Raw genomic sequence first — 24,070 nt, forward strand, 5'->3', positions numbered from 1 at the left:
GAGAAAATTAAATGAAAAGGTTAAATCTTAAAAGTTTTTTAAGTTTTTAAGGAAAGTCAGGACAAAAGGCGTACAGAGAGAGTTAGAAAGAGAAATGCAAATAGTTTGTTAACACTTGAAAAAATGGCTAGCCTAATTGTTAATCTAATGCCTGATTAACTAAAATAAATGCTTTTTCTGTTATTTGCCAAATTGACAGAGATTAAAAGTGATGGCTCATTCTCCTCTGGGCTTTGGTTCTGTAAGGGCAAGTACTGCCTGTTTTATATACTGTTGCATTCTCAGTACGATTAAGGATAAATCCTTAAAAAGAAAATTCAGTCGATTGAAATGGAAGAATACTAGCGCCCCCTGTCGGAAAAACTACTGCTCTGTAGACAATTTTTCGACAAGAAATAACAGAAATGTGTACTGAAAGCAAGCATGGTCTTTCTTTATGTTAACTATGGTTTCTTCTACTCAGTGTACCAAGACTATATCTTGAGTTTATTATTCATAATTCATAAAACTTGAGCATTTTTATTATTTTTTTCTTTAGGAGCCGTACCTGGAGACACTCCAGGTTGCTCTTTGCTCTGCACTCAGAAATTATCCCTAATGGTGCTCAGGGATATGGGATGCCAGGGATTGAACCCAGTTTGGCCTCATGTAGGGAAAGTGCCTTCCCTGTTGTACTATTGCTCCAGCCCCAAGCTTGAAAAATTTTTAGCCAACACAGTTATTTTAAAAAAGCAGTTTCAAGTTAAATGGGCCAGAAAGATAGTTCAAGAATTAAGGCACTTATTTGTCTTGTATGAAGTTGATGGTGGTTCAAATTCCTGAAATCATATATGGTCCCCTAAAGACCATCAAAGACCACACTGAGCACAGAATCAGTAATAGCCTCTGGGCCTAAATGTGGCCAAACACAAAAACAAAAATCAAGTTAAATCCTCAAAACATAGTATTACATTTCAAGTAAAATTGTATACAGGGCAAGTCTGATGTGACCATCCATCTACAATCCCAGGTAAGTATCTGAAAGATGTATAAGATGTTGCTGGAAATCGAGCTCCCAGACGATCCAGCTATACCACTCCTAGGAATATACCCTAGGAACATAAAAATACAATACAAAAAACCCTTCATTACACCTATATTCATTGCAGCACTATTTACCATAGCAAGACTATGGAAACAACCCAGATGCCCTTCAACAGACAAATGGCTAAAGAAACTGTGGTACATATACACAATGGAATATTATGCAGCTGTCAGGAGAGATGAAGTTATGAAATTTTCCTATACATGGATGTACACGGAATCTATTATGCTGAGTGAAATAAGTCAGAGAGAGAGAGAAAAATGCAGAATGGTCTCACTCATCTATGGGTTTTAAGAAAAATGAAAGACATTCTTGCAATAATTTTCAGACACAAAAGAGAAAAGAGCTGGAAGTTCCAGCTCACCTCAGGAAGCTCACCACAAATAGTGATGAGTTTAGTTAGAGAAATAACTACATTTTGAACTGTCCTAATAATGAGAATGTATGAGGGAAATGGAGAGCCTGTTTAGAGTACAGGCAGGGGTCGGGTGGGGAGGAGGGAAACTTGGGACATTGGTGATGGGAATGTTGTACTGGTGATGGGGGGTGTTCTTTACATGACTGAAACCCAAACATAATCATGTATGTAATCAAGGTGTTTAAATAAAAAAAAAGATGTTGCTGCTGAGAGAAGCCTCAGTGCCAGGTTCTCTATGCAGAGTGCTCTGGCCCCCCCATATCCCAAGCATTCCCACCACATCTTTCACACTGAGCCCTGTTTTCTGCCTATGGTCTTACTGTGTCTCCAGTGAAGAAGGTATACACAGTGTGCCAAACATCTATGTTGTAGTGTGAAGTGTATGTGCTGTAGTGCACAGTTTGTGTCAATTCTAGGTGATCATGAAGTGGTGTTCCAAGTTGTTAACTTCTAGCATAGCCATTTTTATTAGCCACTTTAAGGTATTTCCTTGTCTAAAATACTTTGGGGGGGTTGCATTACATCTTATAAATTTTTCCACTAAAGAGTAAAAGGGAAATGGGCTACAAGTCAACATCTTTACAATGAAAATACCATTTCCAGGAATGAATTACTGACTTTCAACATGAGATGCTTTTACTTGTAAAAGGTCATGGGCTTTTGTCATTTCTACTTTTAAAACAGAAAATGGACTAGAGACATTTCCAGCAGATAGGGAAGAGCATTTGCCTTGCACACGTCTGGCCAGGGTTCAAACCCTGGAACCAAAAATGCTCCCCTGAGCCCACCAGGAGTGATACCTGAGTGCAGAGTTCGGAATAAATCCTAAACACAGTTGGGTGTAACCCCCCAAAAATATCTTAAAAAATTTAACTCAGAAAAGATAAATATGATCAGCACAGTTTGCCTTTAAATTGCACAACTTTATAAACCTAAATAGCTCATCTGTTAAATCAATTATTGCAGATAATATTAGTAAGTTATATGAGATCATTTTAATTATTCTTTTAAAAAAATTATTAAATTGGAAGAAAGAAGTTTTGTGATGGCAAGCAAGGATCAACACCAAGCACATAACCCTACAATTTTATAAAAAGAAACATTTTCATATACAGAATTAATACTAAAAAGTTATAGTAAAGGATTAACAATAGTCTACGAATTAGCTCTGTATGAGTATAAATTTACATATATATTTCATTAAAATATCATATTTTAAGTCCAAGCTATAGCACAATAGATAAGGTGCTTATTTTACATGCACCCAACCCAGATTTTATTCTCAACACCACATATGCTCCCTAAAGCCCCTTCAGGAGTGATCTTGGAGAACAGAACCAAGAATAAGGCTGGAGCACTGTCAAGTGTGGCTCTAAAACAAAACAGAACAAAAAAAATTCTATTTTTAATGACAATGTAATTAAACTTCGAAATTAATTTTAATTAAAATGTAACAAATTGCATAATTAATTTTTAAAAGAATGCAATTCTTTTAAAGTGAAGTGACTTTGGAAATAATAGTACTAGTAGTAGTGATGATCCCTCTAACACTTACATAGCACTTGACTATGAGTTTGGTAAAGAACAAAACCAAGTTATAAGCCCGGGTAACACCATCTATGTGTAGTCTATATCTGCCTGAAAGGATGATTTCTGAATTAGAAAATCCAGGGAAGACAGAGAGGGTTTTGGCCAAAGGTCAAAAGGGAAACAAGCTGTTTTCTATAGCATTCATGTAAACCACTCAAAAAGGGTCCCACACAAAACCACGCAAAGAAAGTAGTAAGAAAAAGACTAGACATGAGAGCATCCAGACCTGGCATCAGATCCTACCTACTCATTTCCTGTGTGACCTTAAAGTGTATCTTTACTTTAAAAAAAAAGAACAACCTCCACATTTTCATTAGCGGAGTGTCAGCTGTTGTGAGAGTAAAGGTGATGCCCTAGGAAGATGGCCAACACCAAACCCATGCTCACAAAACCACTAAATATTTCTCTCTCTTTTCCCTCAGTGGCAGTGAATGTCTGTCTTCTGAGATCTCTTTTCTATAATTGTTAGTTTTAATTTATGGTTCCTGCTTCTGCATCAAAAATTAACGACGAGAGGGTGACAGAAGATAAGCTGAATAGTATTCAGCTAAACTTGGCCTATGTATACATAAATATTAATATTTGCTGTGAACAGATTAATAATGAGGAAGTGAAGCATTTCAACAAATGTGCCTATGAACTCTGAAACTGATGTTTTTACACTGACTTGTCATTTATCTTTTCAGCATATCCACTCACCAAATGCCCTCCTCCCACCATCCTCCCCAATGCTGAAGTCGTCACAGAGAATGAAGAATTCAACATAGGTACTAAATCCCAAACCAGTAATGAGAGGTCTGGTGAGAAGAGGGCTGGTAAAGGCAGGGACTCCCTCTCCCCCATCTGTAAGGTTCATCACCCCCTTCTGTTCATAGAGAGTAGAAGGCCCCATGAAACAAGGTTGATATTCTGTTAACTGAATTTGCACCGAAGATATAATCCGACACATCCCTTGCTGTTCCTAGGCAGGGGAGATGAAAAAGCAATTTCCTGCTGTGATTCAAGTCAGGCTGTTTTTGAGAAATAAATCCATGGACATGAAACATTCCTGGAGCAGGAAAGTAGGGCTAATCTGGGAGTGGGGACAGTTGTCCTGAGTCATTTGATTGGAGTTGAACTGTCTTTTCAGCCTAAACAGAACACAACTCACTGATAATTATCTTGCCTAGGCATGGTCTCAAAGTATAAAAAAGGTGCTGGTGAACCTGCCAAGACTTCTCCAGGGAATCCTTATTTTTTTCTGTCTTTGACAGGTGACATTGTACGCTACAGGTGCCTGCCTGGTTTTACCTTGGTGGGGAATGAAATCCTGACCTGCAAGCTTGGAACTTATCTGCAGTTTGAAGGCCCTCCTCCAATATGTGAAGGTAATTGCACTGAGACATACATTTAAAGGTCTGGAGTTGCCTCAAAATATAGCTTTAATTTAATTCCTCATTATCTTCCCAGCCATGGGACAGTGAGCTGAAGGGAGGGTTAGCTAAAGCAGAAGACTGACAGCATTAAATGTTGGCAAGGATGGGCAGAAACTGATTTTCACATATTTCTGGTTGGAATGTAAAAGTATACTTTAGAAAATGTATTGATTGTTTCCTTTAAAGTTAAACATACAGAGCCAGGGATATAGCTCAGCAATAGAGTTTTTGCCTTGCATATTTAAGAACCTAGATTTGATTCCCAGCACCATAAAAAGGAATGAATGAATTAACTAATTAAGTTTAGCATACACCTACCTTGTCATCCAACAATTGTGCTCTTTGTTATTTACTCAAGAGAAATAAAAAACCCATTTCTACAAAGTAGACTTTTATCTGAATTGTATAATCACCCCAAATGGGAAATAACTCATGCTCATCAATTTTTTTTACGATTGCCATCAAACAGTAAAAATATAAATGCAGTAGTGATACACAGATCATCATCAAAGATTCAGTCTTACTAGCCTGATGTTTAGTGAAAGAAATCAGACATTAAAATACTGCCATAGGATTTCAATTTGCACGAGGGCCTAATGCAGACAAAACTAATAGACGGTTATGGAAATAGCATCAGTGACTTCCTAGAGGAGGAGGCACATCACTCTGATTGCAGTGAACTATGAGAGCACTTTCTAGGATAATGGAAATAGACTACCATATTTTTTGTGCCACAAGACGCACTTTTCCCCCCTCAAAAGATGGGGAAAATTGTCTGTGTATCTTATGGAGCAAATGCCACCTGGATTTGAATGAAGCCTAAGAGCAGGAGAGGAAAGCATATACTAACCACTTGACATCCACAGTTTTACGCCTCCTTTATTGCACAGACATACCACATAGTATGAGCAATCATGTTAATGCACCTTCACCGTCACATAGAGAGCTTTTGTTTAAGACTATTTTATAGATGCTGTGATTTTATTTTTATATTAACAAAAAAGTATTTCAAAAATTTTTTTTTATTTTTTGATGTAAAATCAAAAAAGTTAGGTAAATGTGTTTAACTAGCTGTGGACCAGTGTATTGTAAATATACTTCAGCATTGCAGGCTGGTTGTTTCCAGCTGATGACTCCTAACAGCGTCTCATGTTACACCATTTGCTTTAGAATCTTCCTTTCTTGTTTTCCTTGGCTAAAAACTATGTGTTTCTTATGGTCAGGTGCTTCTTATAGAGTGAAAAATATGGTATATCTTGAGCATAACTATGGCTATTGAATATTACATTCTTCAAAGACCACTGAAGTATGCACCTAAAATCTATGAATTATATTGTACATACATTTTATTCCAATATTTTTTAATTTTATAAAGAATGTATTAAATTCAATAGAACAGTCTTACCGGGTAAATAAGTAAAAATTGTGTACTAGAACTTAAGAACTGCAAATTAATCAAAGCCATTAGACAAGGGAAGCAAGGGAAGAAGAAGAATATATGGAGGTATAGAAAGGATAAATAAAGGAGGAGGAGGAAGGGGGAAAATAGTGGAGAATAAAAGGAGGATAAAACTATTGAAGTAAAAGGTTTGAAATTATCATACTATTGTGCCCAATCTATGCCAATAAATCAATATTTAAATTATTTCTTAGGAAGCCATAATTCACTCAGATTGACCCTAGAAGAAAGCTTATACTTTCCAAATTCTATAAAAGAAATAGATACTAGAGACCAGGGAGATATTACAACAGGTAAAGTACATGCCTTGTATGTTGCCTATCTCCAGAACCACTATGGTCTCCTGAGTCCCATCAGGAGTGGTCCCTGAGCACAAAGCAGGAGCCCTAAGCATAGCTTGGTGAATCCCCCAACCCCATTACCACCAAAAAAAATAAATAAAAGAGAGAAATCAATAGAGAGTATTAACAGAGGAAACGCCAACAAAGACTTCAAGCCTGGACACTTTCATGGAAGAAATACTACAAAAGTATCAAAGTCCCATTCTCTGAAATGTTGTGCATGGGCTAGTGAGACTTCCCTGAGGACAGAGCACCCAATGCTGGGTGCCTGGGGTGCTCAAGACCCCTCTGAAGCAACTTGGTGCTTTTGGTTGGTCTCTCCCCTTCCATAGTGACAATCACCGAAACACTAATCCTGCTCTTCCAGCAATTCCTTTCCTAAGTTTCACTCTCACTGTCTTCCCTCAAGTGACAGATTTTTCTTTAGAGTTTTACTACTACTAATCAGACTACAGCCAACCCACTGGTGCTTTCAGGCCCTGATGCAATTATTGTCATCATCATCTCTATGATTAGGGGAGCAGCATCATGTTGCATGCTTTCCATAGATCATTCTTTTATAACAATGAATATATAAACAGGTTTAATTTTGTCACATTTTATATGGTGCAACATCCCTGTAAGGTAGGTGGCATCTTTCCGTGTTGGAGATGTAGAAATTGCACGAAGAGAAAGTAATTTGTTTGACACCACATGGGTAGGAAGTAACAGATGTAAGCTATAAATTCAGGTGTGTTTAACACAAACTCCCATGCACTTAATTCCATCCTGTTCACTCTGTGATTAAACCAGCCCTATGTAATAAATTAACTCTTGGATGACCTGGAGTGTCTGTCTATTGTCTCTATATTTTCCTCCCCAACTATTCCAGAATCTTTATCTGACCTTGAAAGTGATTCCAACCGGCCCAAATCTCAGCAATGTAATCTTTGTGATTCAGAATTAGGGTCCTCTCATGTCATATCATGAACAATATAATGATAAGCTTTGGTATTTAATTGCATGTGCTTGAATTCTGATTTTTCAATGGTAGTCTTTTGTGCCAAGAAGAATAAACATGTTGACCCTGATTCCAACTCCATTCCAATCTCTGGTATTTCTTTATTAAAGTGCACTGCCCAACGAATGAGCTTCTAACCGACTCCACGGGTGTGATCTTAAGTCAGAGCTATCCTGGAAGTTATCCCCAGTTTCAGACCTGCTCCTGGTTGGTTCGAGTGGAGCCTGATTACAACATCTCCGTCACAGTGGAGTACTTTCTCAGTGAGAAACAATATGATGAGTTTGAGATCTTTGATGGTGAGTCAAATGTTATGTTCTGTCTGTCAGCAGAGGGCCAGAATCCTAGAAATTCTGACCTCCCTACCAGCTTTCTGGAAGCTCTACCCTCTACCACACAAATCCTAATTCTTTAAAAATGAATAGAGTGTCAGATACAAGAGGCAGAGATTTTTTGTTTTATAGCCTGGGATTGTAGGAGAATTCAAGAGCTAAAATATGGGCAATATTGTGTGGTCAAGCAAGCTTACAATAAAGTGCTGGTCTAAGCAGGAAATGTCATGCTAGGGAAAGCATTGGCCTACATGGGAAGTATCCTGCTGGACAGTTCCAAGCAGGAACTTTTCCTGCTAGGAAAATTATGGTTCACACATGAAAAATCCTACTGGGAGAATACAGACTTCAACAGATTTAAGGAACCATAGCACAAACAACTTAGCAGGGAGAGTCCTGCCAAGAAGAGCAGAGCGTTCTCATAGTCTTAAGGCTATTGCTTATCTACACAACATCCCCCATGCACACAGCTGCATTAACAGTTTACCCTTTGTTCTACATCCTAACTCATTCCAAATAGTGTATGTGATAAGAGAAAGAAAGAGAGGAGGTAAATAGAGGATTAATCTAATAAAAAAGCTGAGGAACCATTTATTATGGGCGATTGAGACTAACTTTCTATCTGAACAAACCACTGAATCTGTCTCATACTTTACCATCAACAACCCTCCTCCACCATCAACACTGACTGAGATTGAAGGTGAAATTCTAAGTGACTTTATTACAGCAAACTCCACTGGAACATGTTTTTGCTTTTGTTTTTTTTTTTTGTTTGTTTTGGGGCCACACCTGGCGGTGCTCAGGGGTTACTCCTGGCTGTCTGCTCAGAAATAGCTCCTGGCAGGCACGGGGGACCACATGGGACACGGGGATTCGAACCAACCACCTTTGGTCCTGGATCGGCTGCTTGCAAGGCAAACACTGCTGTGCTATCTCTCCAGGCCCTTGGAACATGTTTTCTAAAACTATACTTTAAAAGCTTTTTAAACTAAATTTTAAAACTTTTCTTAATATAACCCCCACACAAAGCTAGAAGCACCTTTAATGCCAACCCATATCTATATCTCCTAGTGAGAAAAATGCTACCTCCCAGCCTAAAGAGGACCAGCAAATATTGAACTTTATTTCTTACCTTTTGGGAGGTAGTAAAGGGGATAAAAGTTTGCTCTTTGATTTAGTTATAGGGAATATCTCATATGGACCAGACCACTAGATGCTAATATTTTAATCTAAATCTTATCTTCTGGGTACTGTGTCTTGCAAAGACCGCTATACTAGTAGTTGACCTTGCTCATCAGACTTAATAATGTGATGTTCTCAATATAGGGAATCAATAAACTGTGTTCTGTTAGCTGTCTAAATAGTCTTACTCCTCATTCATTCATTGAGGCAGAGTAAGAGAATTCTCTTCTTTCCAAAGGAGAGTATGACAAGATCATAAATATAGGCTATTGTCTTTTTCATATGAACTTGTTGAACTCTCTTTTGAAGAAATTGCTTGTGAACCTCTTCTGTAATGGGTATTTAAAAGAATGTCTCAACAGTTCAGTAACCAAGGCTAAATGAATCTACTCTCGGGAAGATAGTAAGTTCAGTTTCATAGCTTCTGCAGCTATACTACATCTTAGTTAAGGACCTACATCAGGTCTATTTATCACCAATACCAACCTTCAAACATCCATCACAACTCTAACAAAGAAGCCATGATAGTACATTGGTTCCTTAAGTACCAATATCAGTTCCCACTCTGTCTACAAAAAGTCTTCAAAATACAGGGGCAAGTCACTTGCCTTGCAAAGGCTGACCTAGTTTGAACCTCCAGCACCACAAGGGTTACTCTTAAGCACAGATTTACTAATAGTCCCTGGGTATGACCCCCCAAAAAACACACAAAGTTATTTGGACATTCCCTTTTACCCAGTCTTTAAAGGTTTCTGGGCATTCATGTTTCTTCAGGTTTTAGTTATCTGGCCCAGACAAATTATGCTGGAAGATTCTAGACTATACCCAGGGGTGTATGGTAACCCTATATGCCAAGGATCTAACTCAAAACTATGTATGCAAGGCATATGCCCTGGCCTCTCTCCTTATCCTTGAGCAACATTTTAAAACCATCAAAGGCTTTTCAGGACAATAAATCCTGTGTTTGAAATTATGAAATTATCTCTCTGCAATCCTGCTTCTTGAACCAATACCCTCAGGATATGGTTCCAGGCTCTTCTTTTTCTGGAAAAGTTTTGGAAAGGAATAGTGAGAATGTATGTTATATAAGACATCCAGATAGATATTCCTATGGTTTTCTAGTTGATTTAATTATTTTTTGACATAGTAGGTACTGAGATATGCACAAAAGAGGTAGCAAGGCAGAAGAAATTTCCTGCTTAAAAATCAGATCTTCCATGGGGTCAGAGAGACAGCACAGCGGTACGGTGTTTGCCTTGCACGCAGCTGACCCACGATGGATGGTGGTTAGAATCCTGGCATCCCATATGGTCCCCCAAGTCCTCCAGGAGTGGCTTCTGAGCACAGAGCCAGGAGCAACCCCTGAGCTTCGCCAGGTGTGACCCCCCCAAAAAATCAGATCTTCCATAAACCAGCATCTTTTCTTGGAGCAAGGCACATAGTAGCAAATAGATTTTTTTTCTCCCTGATAGCTGCCAAGAGTTGACCATACCTTCATAGTTATTCGATAGGAGAATGGGAGTGAGGAGTCAGCAAAGAATGGGTACTCAGAGACCAGATATACTCAAGAGTAGTCAGAACTGAGTTCAATTTATTGGGAGTTCTGCTTCATATTTAAGCAAAAAACTATCAATAGTAGGAAGTAGGTCAAGCTTGACATGTTTTTTAACCATAGGATTAAACATTTTTGTGTATCAGCACAATCATTAAACAGCCATCTAAAATTATTGTATTTTATAAATTCTTTGTCATCAGTTTCATTTAACCTAAACAGAAATCATAAAAATACGTATTCTTTCCTCTTGGATATGTTTCTTAGTAGTCAACTGTTAACAAAATACAAGCCCATTGTCTATTAGTGCAAAACCAAGGAACTATTGTAAAAAAAAGGGCAGATGTCATTAAATGACCAAATATTTTCATAGCCTACACAATACAAAATAACTGACTAAAATATTATTGTTCTTTCTACCAGCTTGGGAAAATATTATTGTAGATATTATCAGCTTGAGAAAAATATCATTGTAGATTTTACCAGCTACTTAGGGTAAGGAGGGTGTGTTTCAGCAATCCTTGTTTTAATGCAAGGGGCAAAGGCACACAGTTTATTCATGTACTGGCATTGTTAGTTCTCTTATGCATTAATGTTTAATAAATTCATTGTTGCTATCCTGCCAGGTGCTAACTTAGGGCACAACTGGCCTTTTTCTCAGCAGTGTCTGCTAAGACTGTGCCCCCTTTTTCAGGGGGAGGCTCGGCCAGCACCACAACAGTCCTGCTGGTATTCAGCTATCATGCCTGTAAGCCAGGGGCTACGGCAGAACATCAGATACCAGCTTGAATAGAGGGGATGAAGAGAAGGGTACAAATTATGACACTGACTGACCAAGTTGTCACCCATTCCATGTCCTTGCCAGAGAAGGGAAAACAGTGGAAGTTGCTGCCAAAAATGTTTCAGATTAAGCACCTCTGCTGGCTGTTGTGATCTGTAATCCTGTGTCCTCTCTCTCTTTCCCTCAGGCCCTTCAGGACAGAGCCCACTGCTGAAAGCCCTCAGTGGAAATTACTCAGCTCCCCTGATTGTCACTAGCTCCAGCAATGCTGTGTATCTGCGCTGGTCCTCTGACCATGCTTACAACCGGAAGGGCTTTAAGATTCGATATTCAGGTGAGTAGAACATAAAAACTCAGAGAAGGGCCATAGCTCTGAGCCCTTAAATTTATCACACAGAATATGATCCCCATCCCCCCCCCAAATAAAATCCATGACCAGTGTCCCCAACAATGGTGAAACTCTTGCCTAGGGACTGAAGCATCTCTGAGCCTCTCTTATGCAGAGCTATAAAGTGACATTGGCCTTTTCCTTCCTCCTCTTTTCATTTCTCTCATCTCTTCTGCTTCTACTACCAGGCTATGTGTTTGGATTAAGTTTGATAATTCTAAGAGGAGATTCATCCCCTAATAAAAATGTCCTCTGGGCTGGATAGATAGTATAGTGGGTAGGACATTTAACCTTGCACACAGCTGACCCTAGTTCGATCCCTGGCACCACATATGGTCCCTGAGGTTTCCAATGAGCACTGCTGGTATGACCCAAAATTAAAGACAAAACAAACCCCCTGAAATATCCTTAAGACTGACAAACCCTAAGATATGGGTAACCAAGTCACAATTATTAAGTCGCAAAGGAGGATCCCAGAGCCTCTCCCCAATGCTGGAAGAATCCCTCAGAGCAGTCAGTACAGAGACCAAGCCAGATGTCCCTGATGGGGCCACAGTCTATAAAAAGCAAAAGGATACTTACAAATGGATTTTATTAGAACTCCTGGGCATGAATGTCTACCCTAAGGAGGAAGTTTGACCAGCTACCTGATATGGACTGTGATCAGTAAGTCTGGAGGCAGACATGATTCCCTGCAGCTTCTGGAACTCCAACAAACACTGACTCCTCCCTCAGAAGTCTGGACTGCTCTAAGCAGGCTGCCTGATTACCCACCTATTTCAGTCCTACTGCCCTTGCAATAGTAGCCTTGGGGGACCCTTAGAGGACCGTTTGAATCATCTTAATTTCCGGGTATGACTTCAAGAAGGAACAAAACCAGACAAAGCAGGGTGGAATCTGGGAAGAAACTTTACAATCTGAGAGACCATTTCTTCTGTCAAGCCAATCCTAAAATTCTTTCCACTATGCATTTAAGAAGTAAAGGACTTTATGACCGGTGCTTAGCTCAGTCCCCCATGAGCTAAATGATTTTTCAATAAATGACTTCACTTCTTTTGACCTCGGTTTCCTCAGACCATGACCAGGCAAAATGACTATGCAGCAAATTAATGTTTCCTCCCTGTGCTGCCAATGCAAGTAGGAATGCAAAGCTCTTGAGGAGGCATCTTTTGCTGAATGTTTGGAAGATAAACTATGGATTTGGGATAATGAATCCAAATAGTTACAGATGCTGTGTAGTGAGTGCATTACCAGATGAAACAGGTCTTTGTTTAATTAAATACTGGGGCCAGAGCAATAATACTACAGGTAGAGTACTTGCCTTTTATACAGTCAACCCAGGTTCAATCCCCTCTGCATCCCATATGATATCCCAAGCCCTGTCAGAAGAGATCTCTGAACACATACCCAGGAACAACCTTGAAAACCACTGGTTATGGTCAAAAAATAAAAAAAGTTTTAAAAATACAGTAGGCTGTTGCAATTCTCATGTGACAATGTCTCTGGGATTCAGATTCTGGGATATCAAAGTCTGTTCTGCACAGGGCCATGCCATTCTCCCATCGCAGAGCACCTCTGACAGGGAGGTAGTCCCACTTTCTGGGAGACACAGCCCTAGAGAAGCTGCAGAACTGTGCCTGGTACATCCCTCCTATTCTGCTCCCCTTTAAGAAGTCTGCCAGCAGATCTGATTGTGGGTCCTCTGAGATCAGGAGCGCTGTCTTTATTTCTCAAATTAGAATAGCTGGCACTTGCCCATGAAAAATTTTACATATATATTTGTTGAGAAAATGAATGAGACAAGTGAAGTCCTGTGCTGAGGGGAAACTGGAATTATGAAGGCCTTGGGAGGTACCAGCAGTGCTCATGTAGCTAGTCCTAGCAACATTTAACCACATTGTGTGGGTTTGGTCTGTAGTTTGGCCTGAGGGACAGACCCTAATCCCCACTGAGGCAACCTGTCTATGCTCTGGGATCAGAAATCAAACTTGGAGCCTGCTCATTCAAATTTTGGTCTCCACAGGTCCCTTTGAGTTATGTCCTAGGACCAGGACTGTGGGTTGATATCTTGGATTCCTTTATCTCCCAACAGAACAAAAAAGAAAAATGGATGTTTGCCATTCATTCAGCCCTGCATGCGCAGTGGTAGTGTGAAAGGGGCTTTCCACATGTGACCCTGCTTTCATTGTCTAGACCTCTATGAAATGGGCTTTATAAGCCCAGTATCCAAGGAGGAAAGTGGAGCTGAGGAGCACTGCTATTCTGGCCAAATCCCAGAATAGGTGCACAGCCACACTGATATGAACCTGCACTCTGTATTCATCTTGGGAAACAGCCCCATAGAATACTATTTTCTGTATCTCTTTGGGAGAAAATGGAATTTAAGAGCCTGAACTTAGCTACACAACCAGAGCTGCCTCCACTCCCAGAGGGAGCCCAGTGCTACATGTAGCTATCTTGTCTCTTCTTTGACTTTATTAAACTGGCTGAGATTTGAGATCCACTATTCAGACATAAGCCACAATGGTTATTTTGATGGCAGAGATGAGGAAATAGGCAAGAAGAACAAGAGAAGTGTGTGGGGCGAGCATCAGGGACCGTGTCTGTCTGCATCCCTGAGCTTTTTGTTTCCTTGTTCAGCTCCCTACTGCAGCCTTCCCAGAGCTCCACTCCACGGCTTCCTTCTGGGTCAGACCAGTACCCAGCCTGGAGGCTCCATCCACTTTGGCTGCAACGCCGGCTACCGCTTGGTGGGACACAGCATGGCCATTTGTACCCGGCATCCCCAAGGCTACCACCTGTGGAGTGAGGCCATTCCTCTCTGTCAAGGTGAGAAGTGAGTGGAAAAGGGGTGATGGATAGCTTGGCTCCTACTCATCTCTTGGACTTGATCCAGGAACTATGACTACCACAATTCATTGATTGTTTATTCATTCTTTCAGTAATAGACATTGAAGATATCTGCTAGCTCAAGTCCCTTTGCATATGAATATCAGTGCATTCACAGCAATGGATCATATGCCACCCCATTTGTTAAAAAATGACAAGGAATTCCTGTATTATGGATATAAATAGTGTTTGGGAATACAGGAGAACTAGACAAGTCTTCAGGAAGAAGCTTCTAGAAGTTCAAGTTTCTAGAGCAAGTATGGATTGGGAGCAGACATTGGCAAAGAAAAGATTCCAATCAACAGCAAGACCAAATAGAGACTCAGAAAGAAATAAAAAAAAAAAAAAAAAAAACAAGCGAAGCAATTAAGGCTAACTAGGTTTATGGAGGTAACAGCAGAGGAGGAGAAAGAATCTAGGGAGGCAGGGTGGTGACTCCATATTCATCAACCAGTGCTCAAATATGTGATGTTGTAAGTATGCATTGCCTTTGATAATTCATGAGATATTTCTTTCTTAAAGTAATATCCAAACTAGGAATTTGCTTTACATATTTATGATAATGAATAGGAAAAATCCCATTAACTGGGATCCCTGCTACTAACATTTTCATGGATTTTCTTTTGCCCTTTATGAAGTATTTATAAAATTGGCATCATCCGTGTATAAAACTCTTCATATTTTTTGATATTTAGTATATCATTGAATACATTTTATCAATCTTTTTAGTGATTGAAGAACATGAGAAATTTGTCATTTATTCAAACATTCTATGGTTTTCTGATCATTTGGATTTTTAATGCTGTAAGAATTACTGCTAATACAATCCTTATCATCACATCTTTATGAGATTCATTATTTATTTTCAATAAATCCCCAGAAATGAGATTTTTGAACCCCCTTCACCTCTGAGAAGTCCATAGTTTCTAGGTACTTATTTTCCTTCAGAAAGTTTTCCTTCACTAATACTCATATAAGCAACATATGAAAATTAGCTATAGTCCCACATTCTCAACATGATGTGATGCATTAGGTAAAGTTCTTGGGGAAAACTTTGCCATATATGTAGATAAATACAAGAAATCACAGTGATGTTTTGTGTCTTTTTATCATGGTCCCCAGTGTGGTGACTTTTTTTTTAATGACATATATTGTCATCTCTGACCTTCACAACCTTCCAGCCTGTGCGCAAGCTTTCTCCAGTAACAGAAATTATGTGTCATTAATGTCCTATTGGCTGTCCTAAGCAAAGGTCACAAATCTGACAGTCCACAAATGGCACCTGGCATTTGGATTCAGTCTCCCTGTCTCAGACAATGCCAATATAGAGAAGGCTTTCCTCTGAGCTTAAGGTGGAATCTATCATACCTCTAATCTCTTTATCCTTTGTCATTTCTTAAAAGGAAGCCTTCTAGACTTCTGTTTACTCCTCTCCATCCTGGCCAGTCCTCCACATCTACATCCCACATTTCTCTGGGTGCCCTTCCTTCAGACATTTCTTTGGAACAGGATACTCTGGAATTCTGACTTTATGCCCACATACCTGTAGCTTGATCAATACCTAGAGGCTGGCTTCACTTCTGGCCTCCAGAAGACCATAACTCTCCTTAGGAAACAAAAGTGCTATGGTCCTTTCAAAAGAGGGCATTAATACCCTATATTCCATATAACTCAAGGGTGGGAAAAGGCTGGCATTTTCCATTCTCTGTTGCTGCTTTCAAACCATAACTTCTCCATCCATAAGGGTGTCTTGGATTCTACATTTCCTACTGCTCTCTCTCTCCCTTCCCTAGCAAAGACTCTCATCACAGAGCTTTCCCTCAAAGATTTCATTCTGCCACAAGCTTCAAATATTTGGTAATTCTAAGATTCTTCCTCCCCTGAACACAGGATACATTCATTTTAACTGTAGGTGTGAGAGATTGCTTTGGCCTGGAGATGGTGAACAAGTAAGGAATGGCCAAGATCTATTCTCTTCCCCCACTGTCTCCAGGTTGACTCTATATACAAAATGGTATTGCATATGTAAGTGTTTCTTCCCAAAGAGTTCAAGGAAGCAGAGAAATCATTTGGTCATCCTTATGACGCCAAAGTAACTTAAAGTTAGATTTTTTTAGGCAAAAGAACATCACATTTAAATGTCTCTTACTTCCGAATCCAAAGAAACAGTACAGTGGGTAAGGTGCTTGCCTTTACATATGGCCAACCCAAGTTTGATCCCTAATATCCCATCTGGTGTCCAAGACCTCCAGGAGTTATTTCTGAATGCAGAGCCATGAGTAAACAAACACTGAACATTGCTGGTTGTGGGACAAAATAAATACATACATAAATAAATAAGTGGTCTCTTATTTCCCCATTATATTTATTTTCCTGATTTTTTTTTGGTTTTTGGGTCACACCCAGCAGCGCTCAGGGGTTACTCAGCTCAGAAATCACTCCTGGCAGGCTCGGGGGACCATATGGGATGCTGGGATTCGAACCACCATCCTTCTGCATGGAAGGCAAACGCCTCACCTCCAAGTTATCTCTCTGGTCCCTGACCTTCTTTTCATCTTACAGCAACACTTTAGATTTTTCTTCCAACTTAATGACCCCATTATCTCTCCCTCTAGATTGCACATTTTTCCATACATCATCAGAAGGGTGTCTATAGTCCTATTAATTTCTTATTGGTTCTAGAAATTCTTGTGGCATCTAGCATCATTGTTACCCAATATTGATGAGACTTTCTTCTGCTTCTCTAGCTCTGAGAGCATCTTGATCATTTATTAGAGATGGAGCTAGATTAATCTTCCTCCCTCTATAATATCTCTGAGTTATCAAAGGGTGGGCACTATTTGAAATTATTAATTTTTTGTAAAGAGAAGACATGGGATTGTAATGATAAGACAAGGACCAAGGCAGTACTCTTATACATGGCTTACCTTGGTTCAATCCCTGACAAATTTATAATCCCTAGAGCACTTCCAAGAGTGATCACTGAACAAAGAGCCAAGAGTAAGCTGTGAGTACTATTGGGTGTAACCCCAAAATAAATAAATAAATAAATAATAAATAGACAACACAAGTTACTATTACTGCTGAACTGACATCCTCATACAAACACAATTTGACCCTATTCCTTATAAAATAACAACCTGCTATTTTCCCATACTTCTTTCTCTTCTAAACAGTCACCTGTGATTTCTTATTTTATATTCTGAATTTGTTCAGACATTTTTATAGACCATATCCTGCCTCTTCTTTTTTCTATTCTTTTAAGACTGCATATATAGCTTTAGTAAATTCTTCAGAAAGAGGGTGGGAATTAATATTTCTGAGTCTTCAAATATCTGACAGTATCTGTATTTTTACCCTCACTTATGCTTGTCAGGTTGACTAAGTAAAATTCTAGTTTACAAATCCTTTGAGATCATTGAAGACATTGTCCCTTTATCTTCCAGCCAACATTATTGTGGATGAAAAATCTGTTGCCAATCCAGTTCCCATTCTTTCATAGAAGGACACATGGTCTCACTTTGGTAGCCTGTGAGAACTTTTTGAATTTGGTCTTCTCAAGCTGATGTGTATCCATGAGTGCTTCTCCTTCATCTTCATTTCATGTATCTCTTTGGGTCTGAATATTTGTGTTTTCTCAGCTCTAAGAAATATTCATCTGTGATCATTTCATTCCTCTACTTTTCTCTGTGATCTCTTTCTGAAACTCTGACCAGGTTGATGTTGGACATCTTGGATGTGAACCTTCCTGTACTTTCAAGCCTTTTCTCTCATTTCAGTCTCAGCCTTTTTGGACTATATTCTGAGAAATATCTAATCCCAGCCTTTCCAGTTAATGTTTATTATTGGTACTCATAGTTTAATTTAAAAGAACTCCTTGTTCTTTTGTTATTGTTGTTTTCAAAGTACCTGTTCACATTTTATAAATATCATGTCATCTTGATTTTTTTCAAGATATTCATATCTGGACGTTTCAAAATGATATAATTTCTGTATCTTGAATTAGTTTAGTTTCCTAAAGAAGACATTTTTCATGTCTAATCTAATCTTTGTTTACCTTTCATATATAGTTATCACAGACTTTATATTTTTTTCCAGCTCTATGAGAAATAAGGCATATTTGATGGTGGAAGTGGTGGTAGTAATAGTGGTGGTAGTGGTAGTAGCAGTTTTAGTAGTAGGGGTTGTAGTACTGGTGGTGGTGGTGGAAGTAGTGGTGGTGATGGAATGGTAATAGTTGTAGTTGTTATATACTTGTAGTAGTAGTAGCCTCAATAGCAGCAGCAGTAGTCGTAGTAGTCATCTTCTCCCGCTACATCTCCCTCCTGATTAGAAAGTTGAGCATTTGTCAGAGATAAGCAGTTTGAGTCCCTAAATCTCAAATTTATTTGAGGACTCTCATTACTAGTCTACTTTAATAATATGGCTATCTCCAGGTTGTTTCTCTTTCTTTTCTTTGTTGGAAAGAAACTCCTCTCTGCTTTTGGAAGATGCCCAAATGCCTCTACACTGAATTTAAGAGAAGAACTCGGCCCATCAATTCTCTCTGTATATTGAATTGCGATTTCTCAGGTCCATGTAACTCAGCTACATATGCTCTCTTCAAAGATATAATATAATCACCACTGTTGATCCTCCTTTCACTTTCTTTTCTTACATTTACTTTGGTATGAGACTTTCCCTTTTATTAATCTTTACTATTATTATATTAGAGCCCCAGAGAAAGGGAAGATAAAAGATGTGACACATAGTACCATCTTGAACCAGATGATTTTATGACTTTTTTTTTAACCTTCACTAGCTCTTTCCTGTGGACTTCCTGAGGCCCCTAAGAATGGGATGGTGTTTGGCAAAGAGTATACAGTGGGGACCAAGGCTGTCTACAGCTGCAATGAAGGCTACCACCTTCAAGCTGATGCCGAAGCCACAGCTGAGTGTCTGGAGACAGGACTCTGGAGTAACCACAACATCCCTCCACAGTGTGTCCGTGAGTCCTTCAGCAATGGGGGAGGGAGGGCAAGTGGAAAGCAGAGTTGGGCAAATAACTGCAGAGATTCCTGGTGGGAATAAGATAAATGTACATTAGTGTAAAGAAAATGTACATGGACATTTGGGGACTCAAGCAGCAGAGATGGGCAGATGATGCCATCTATGGACTAGAGTTTTTATTTAAAATTGCATTAAAAAACCTTTGCAACCCAAAATGACTTCTACAAACCATCACAGCACTCAGAAATGGAGGTTGGCATGAAAATACAGCAAGTACGACACTTGCCTTGCATGTGACCAACCCAGGTTCAATCCCTGACATTACTTATGGTCCCTTCAGCCCAGTCTAGAATGATCCCTGAGCATAGAACAAGTAACCCTGAGCACAACCAAGTTCCTTAAAAAAAACTCATAAATGACCTGATATACTTTATTTTAGATAGAAATACTGTTGGAAGTTTGCCTGAATGTTTTTTAATCACAAAATTCTAAAAAGCCAGAAGTGCCTTTGAACTCTAAGGCACAACTCACAATCTGTCCTATTGAATAATACCCAATCCAAAGACATAGATTTTTGTGATTTTGTTTAGGCCCATGCTGTGCTTTATAAAACATTTAATTGTTTTCTAATGTTTTGAAATTGAAAACAAAGTTACATTAAACTCTGTTTGCAGCTCCTCTTAAAAAATTAATATATAACCAGATAGAACTTGCAGTTTCACATGCAACAATCAATCCTCCCTTTGGGATAGCAGAGATGTCCAAGCCACAGTTGGGCACAGTCACCACCCTGCCCACTCACCCCTCTACCAAACCTGCCTGAGGTCTAAAGACTCTTGCACTAATCATTACTGTAGTCTCTGCACATCTCCAACTCTGGACTCCTCCCAGCATCTTTCATAATTGCTCACTAGCCTTCCTTCCTTCCTTCCTTCCTTTCCTTGTCACCCAGCTGTCACCTGTCCAGACATCAGCAGCATCAGCGTGGAGCATGGACGGTGGAGGCTCATCTTTGAGACACAGTATCAGTTCCAGGCCCAGCTGATGCTCATCTGTGACCCAGGCTACTACTACACTGGCCAAAGAGTCATTCGCTGTCAGGCCAACGGCAAATGGAGCCTTGGGGACTCTATGCCCACCTGTGAAAGTAAGCCCAGAAGGGGAGAGTGGGCAAGTTCAGCTTAGTCTTATACATGGGAAGTGAAGGTGAGACAGAAAAGAGATATGTCTTGTATGTGTAGGAGTTGAAGGGGCACTCAAGTGTGGCAATGTACCTTTTTTGAACTCTTACCTAAAATCATGAGCTGGAGAGATACCTGTTCCTTTAAATAAAAAAAAGTACATTTAGTACCTTATTACCTTTTTAAAGCTATGTTGGTCCAGGTGAGTGTTCATTTGTCCAGCATTTGTACCATTATCAATAGAACTATAAAGACTAAAGGTTGTGTGTCTTATGGATGGGACAGTATGATGAGAACAGTAAAGGAAAATATTTCAAGATCCCTTGAATATTTCTGAAATTATTTCCCATTGGGGATCTTTTCCAGATAATACCTGGTGTACCAGTCACTGTCACAACCCATGTGTGCTGGTAGAGTAAGGTTGAATCACTCTTGTTTGGATCTTTATTCTTGCTATTCAGTATCAGCAGGAGCCCCTCCTCTTGGGACTAGCTTACCAAGCTCCCCTCTTGGTCTTTTCAGTAATCTCCTGTGGTGAGCTCCCCGTCCCACCCAGCGCACATCGCATCGGAACTCTGTCTATCTACGGGGCAACCGCCATCTTCTCCTGCAACTCTGGGTATACGCTGGTGGGCTCCCGGGTGCGGGAGTGCATGGCCAATGGGCTTTGGAGTGGCTCTGAAGTTCGCTGCCTTGGTAAGGGACTTTGCCAGGCCTACTGTGACATTTCTTTTTCACTCAGGGCACTTTAATCCTTTCCAAAGCTGGATCCTAACTTTGAATAGCATCATTTTTCCTATGATCATTAAATGCTTCGTCCAATCACGAGCTTATTGACAACCCCCCATGACTGATGCCTAAATCTAACTTCTCTCAGGGTATCTGAAAGTCTGAGAAGAACTTCAGATCTTCTGAGAGACACCCAGAGATATTCACCTGGTTTTAATATATATTATATATATAATATTATATATTATATTTTTGCTTTTTAGGCTGGAGAAATGGAGGTTAATACACTTGTCTTGCTCACAGCTAACCCAGGTTCTAATCCTGGTATCACATATGGTCCTTTGAGCTCCTTCAGGAGTGATGCCTGAGCACAGAGTCAGGAGTAAGCCCTAAGGATAGCTGGGTTTGGTGCACACCCCCCAACAAAAATCATCCTTTTTTCACTGATACTTTATGATAAACAAATTTCCCATTACTACCTCTAGAAAATATAGTCACATTGCCAAAACATACTAAAAAAGACCTCTAATATTAGAAGATTTTAGATGAATGTATCTTACAGTACTTGCATATTATATTATATAAGTACATTATGTACATTTGTGTACTTACATATCACAGATATTCATAAATTTCATATAACATGTTGCATTGCATGAGATACAATAAAGATCTAAAAACAACCTACCTGACAGGGCAAATCCATCATTTTTATTTTCACCTTTGGCTAAGCTGCCCAAACTTCTCAGGTTCTGTCTTTTGTCACCGCTTGCATGGACCCCTCAAATACAAAGCAGGTGCTTCTGACATAGACCTAGCAGAGATTTACTAGTTTGTTCCCTAGTGAACAGTACTGCCTTCTCTCAGCAACTGTTAGAAAAGCACTTGTGAGTTATTTCACATGGAGTCAAGGGTAGAAATATTCAAACACTCAGCTCAAACCCCTACCCCTCTTTTTGAGTTTTGGTTTTGTTCTTTGAGCAGTGTTCAGGGATTGTTCTTGGCTCTGCACCCAGAAATCACTCCTGGTATGCTTGGAGGACCATATGTGTTCCGGGGATTGAACCTGGGTCAGCCACATGTAAGGCAAGCACCCTATCTACTGTACTATCTAACCTCCATACTCTAACCCCAATACTCCCTTTAATAAAAGTGAAAGCTTAGTTTCCATGGTTTGTGTTGTTGCTATTTAAAAAGAAGGAAGCATGATCTGGAAGAACTGTGTTTCCACATGGTGATTTTCAAAGCCCTCCCTGGGGCCCATTGATCCCTCACTGCAGTAGATATTAGCTTAACTCTGCTTGATGAGAAATGAGGGATAATTCCAAAGGTAGGGAGATAATGGTAATGGTTTCTCACCCTGTAACACAAAAATGAAAGCTCAGAGATGGATGTAAACTTGTGGCCTAGGATTGCTATTTCTGTCCTTTGTAGGGTTCCTGAAGTCATGCCTTGATAGCTACTCATGTGGGGAGGTGGGAAACACTAGCCCCGAGTGCTTTGCCCCACCATCTCTCCTACATTTTCCTACAGCTGGACACTGTGGCACTCCTGAGCCCATAGTCAACGGGCACATCAATGGGGAGAACTTCAACTACCGGGGCAGCGTGGTCTATCAGTGCAATGCAGGCTTCCGCCTCATCGGCATGTCCGTGAGAATCTGCCAGCAGGACCACCACTGGTCGGGCAAGACCCCTTTCTGTGTGCGTAAGTATGTTAGCCACTCTCCCTAGCCATCGATAGAGTCAACAGGATTTTCTCCTTGTTCTCTTGATTAGGTTAACTACAGGTTTTGTATGATCTGTTCACCCAGCCCCCAGAGATGCAATCATTACATCTGTTGTTTTCAGTGTCATTGTTAATAGCTCTGACCTTTCTTATTATCATCTTTAGAATGTCTCTTAGTTTACATTTCTGTTCTTTTGATTTTGGTTTTTAAGTCACTCACTTAATAATTACTTTAACTCTTTTGTTTTTATTAAATGTTTTTAGTATATTTGAAGCTATACATTTTCTTACCACTGCTTAAGTTTGTATCATAAATAAAAATATTGTTTTAGCATGGATTAGATATATTTATTGTGGTATTAATTTCCTTTCTCCTATAAATACTTGAATAAAAATATGGCTTGATTTATTTTTAACTGGAAGGGCTATTTTAATTTTATTTTGTTATTTATTGCTAATTTTATTATTCTTCATATATTATTTTTATGTGTAGCATTTAGTGATGTCTTCTTTGATGGCCTAATATTTTATCAGTTGTTATGAATATCCCATGTGCAGGTGAAAAGAAATACAACCAAGGTGTAAAGTTCTACCTATAACCATAGATGTGTCTTATTGATTGAATGTTTAAGTTTTCTTTGAGATTACACATTATTTTGTCTACTTGATCTATTTTGTTCAGAGGAATAGGTTTTTAAGTTGTCTATCGTGTATTTCTATCTAGTTTTCCTTGACCTTTCTGAATTTTTTTGCTACATAAAGATAGTTGTTTTTATTTAGTACACAAATATTCATAACTACTATGTCCTTTTTAACAATTTGTGGCTTTAACCTTTGAGATGTCTTATCCCTATTAATTTTCTTTGCTTGAATTGTAGTTACTAGATATTAGGTTTACAGTCCTATACTTTTTATCCTCTTTCTATTTGTCTGCTATATCTTTAACCATTAATTTATTTCAGCCCCTTTGGAATCAGTTGAATAAGTGTGTCTCTTACATATTTTTTCTTTT

The 24,070-nt window shown here is 39.3% G+C and overlaps 1 protein-coding gene across 1 annotated transcript in view; it reads left to right on the forward strand.

Moving 5' to 3' along the window:
- The window catches only part of CSMD2 (CUB and Sushi multiple domains 2), a 638,485-nt gene that overhangs the window by 542,227 nt on the left and 72,188 nt on the right, over positions 1 to 24,070 (forward strand). Inside the window, exons 45-53 of the mRNA XM_049775147.1 lie at positions 3,779 to 3,859; positions 4,346 to 4,459; positions 7,418 to 7,606; positions 11,342 to 11,488; positions 14,183 to 14,371; positions 19,233 to 19,418; positions 20,373 to 20,567; positions 21,124 to 21,297; positions 22,864 to 23,037. Coding sequence (XP_049631104.1) covers positions 3,779 to 3,859; positions 4,346 to 4,459; positions 7,418 to 7,606; positions 11,342 to 11,488; positions 14,183 to 14,371; positions 19,233 to 19,418; positions 20,373 to 20,567; positions 21,124 to 21,297; positions 22,864 to 23,037 — 1,449 coding nt within the window. The remainder of the gene's footprint in view (positions 1 to 3,778; positions 3,860 to 4,345; positions 4,460 to 7,417; positions 7,607 to 11,341; positions 11,489 to 14,182; positions 14,372 to 19,232; positions 19,419 to 20,372; positions 20,568 to 21,123; positions 21,298 to 22,863; positions 23,038 to 24,070) is intronic.

Source organism: Suncus etruscus, chromosome 6 (assembly GCF_024139225.1).
Source record: "Suncus etruscus isolate mSunEtr1 chromosome 6, mSunEtr1.pri.cur, whole genome shotgun sequence".
Lineage (NCBI taxonomy): Eukaryota > Metazoa > Chordata > Mammalia > Eulipotyphla > Soricidae > Suncus > Suncus etruscus.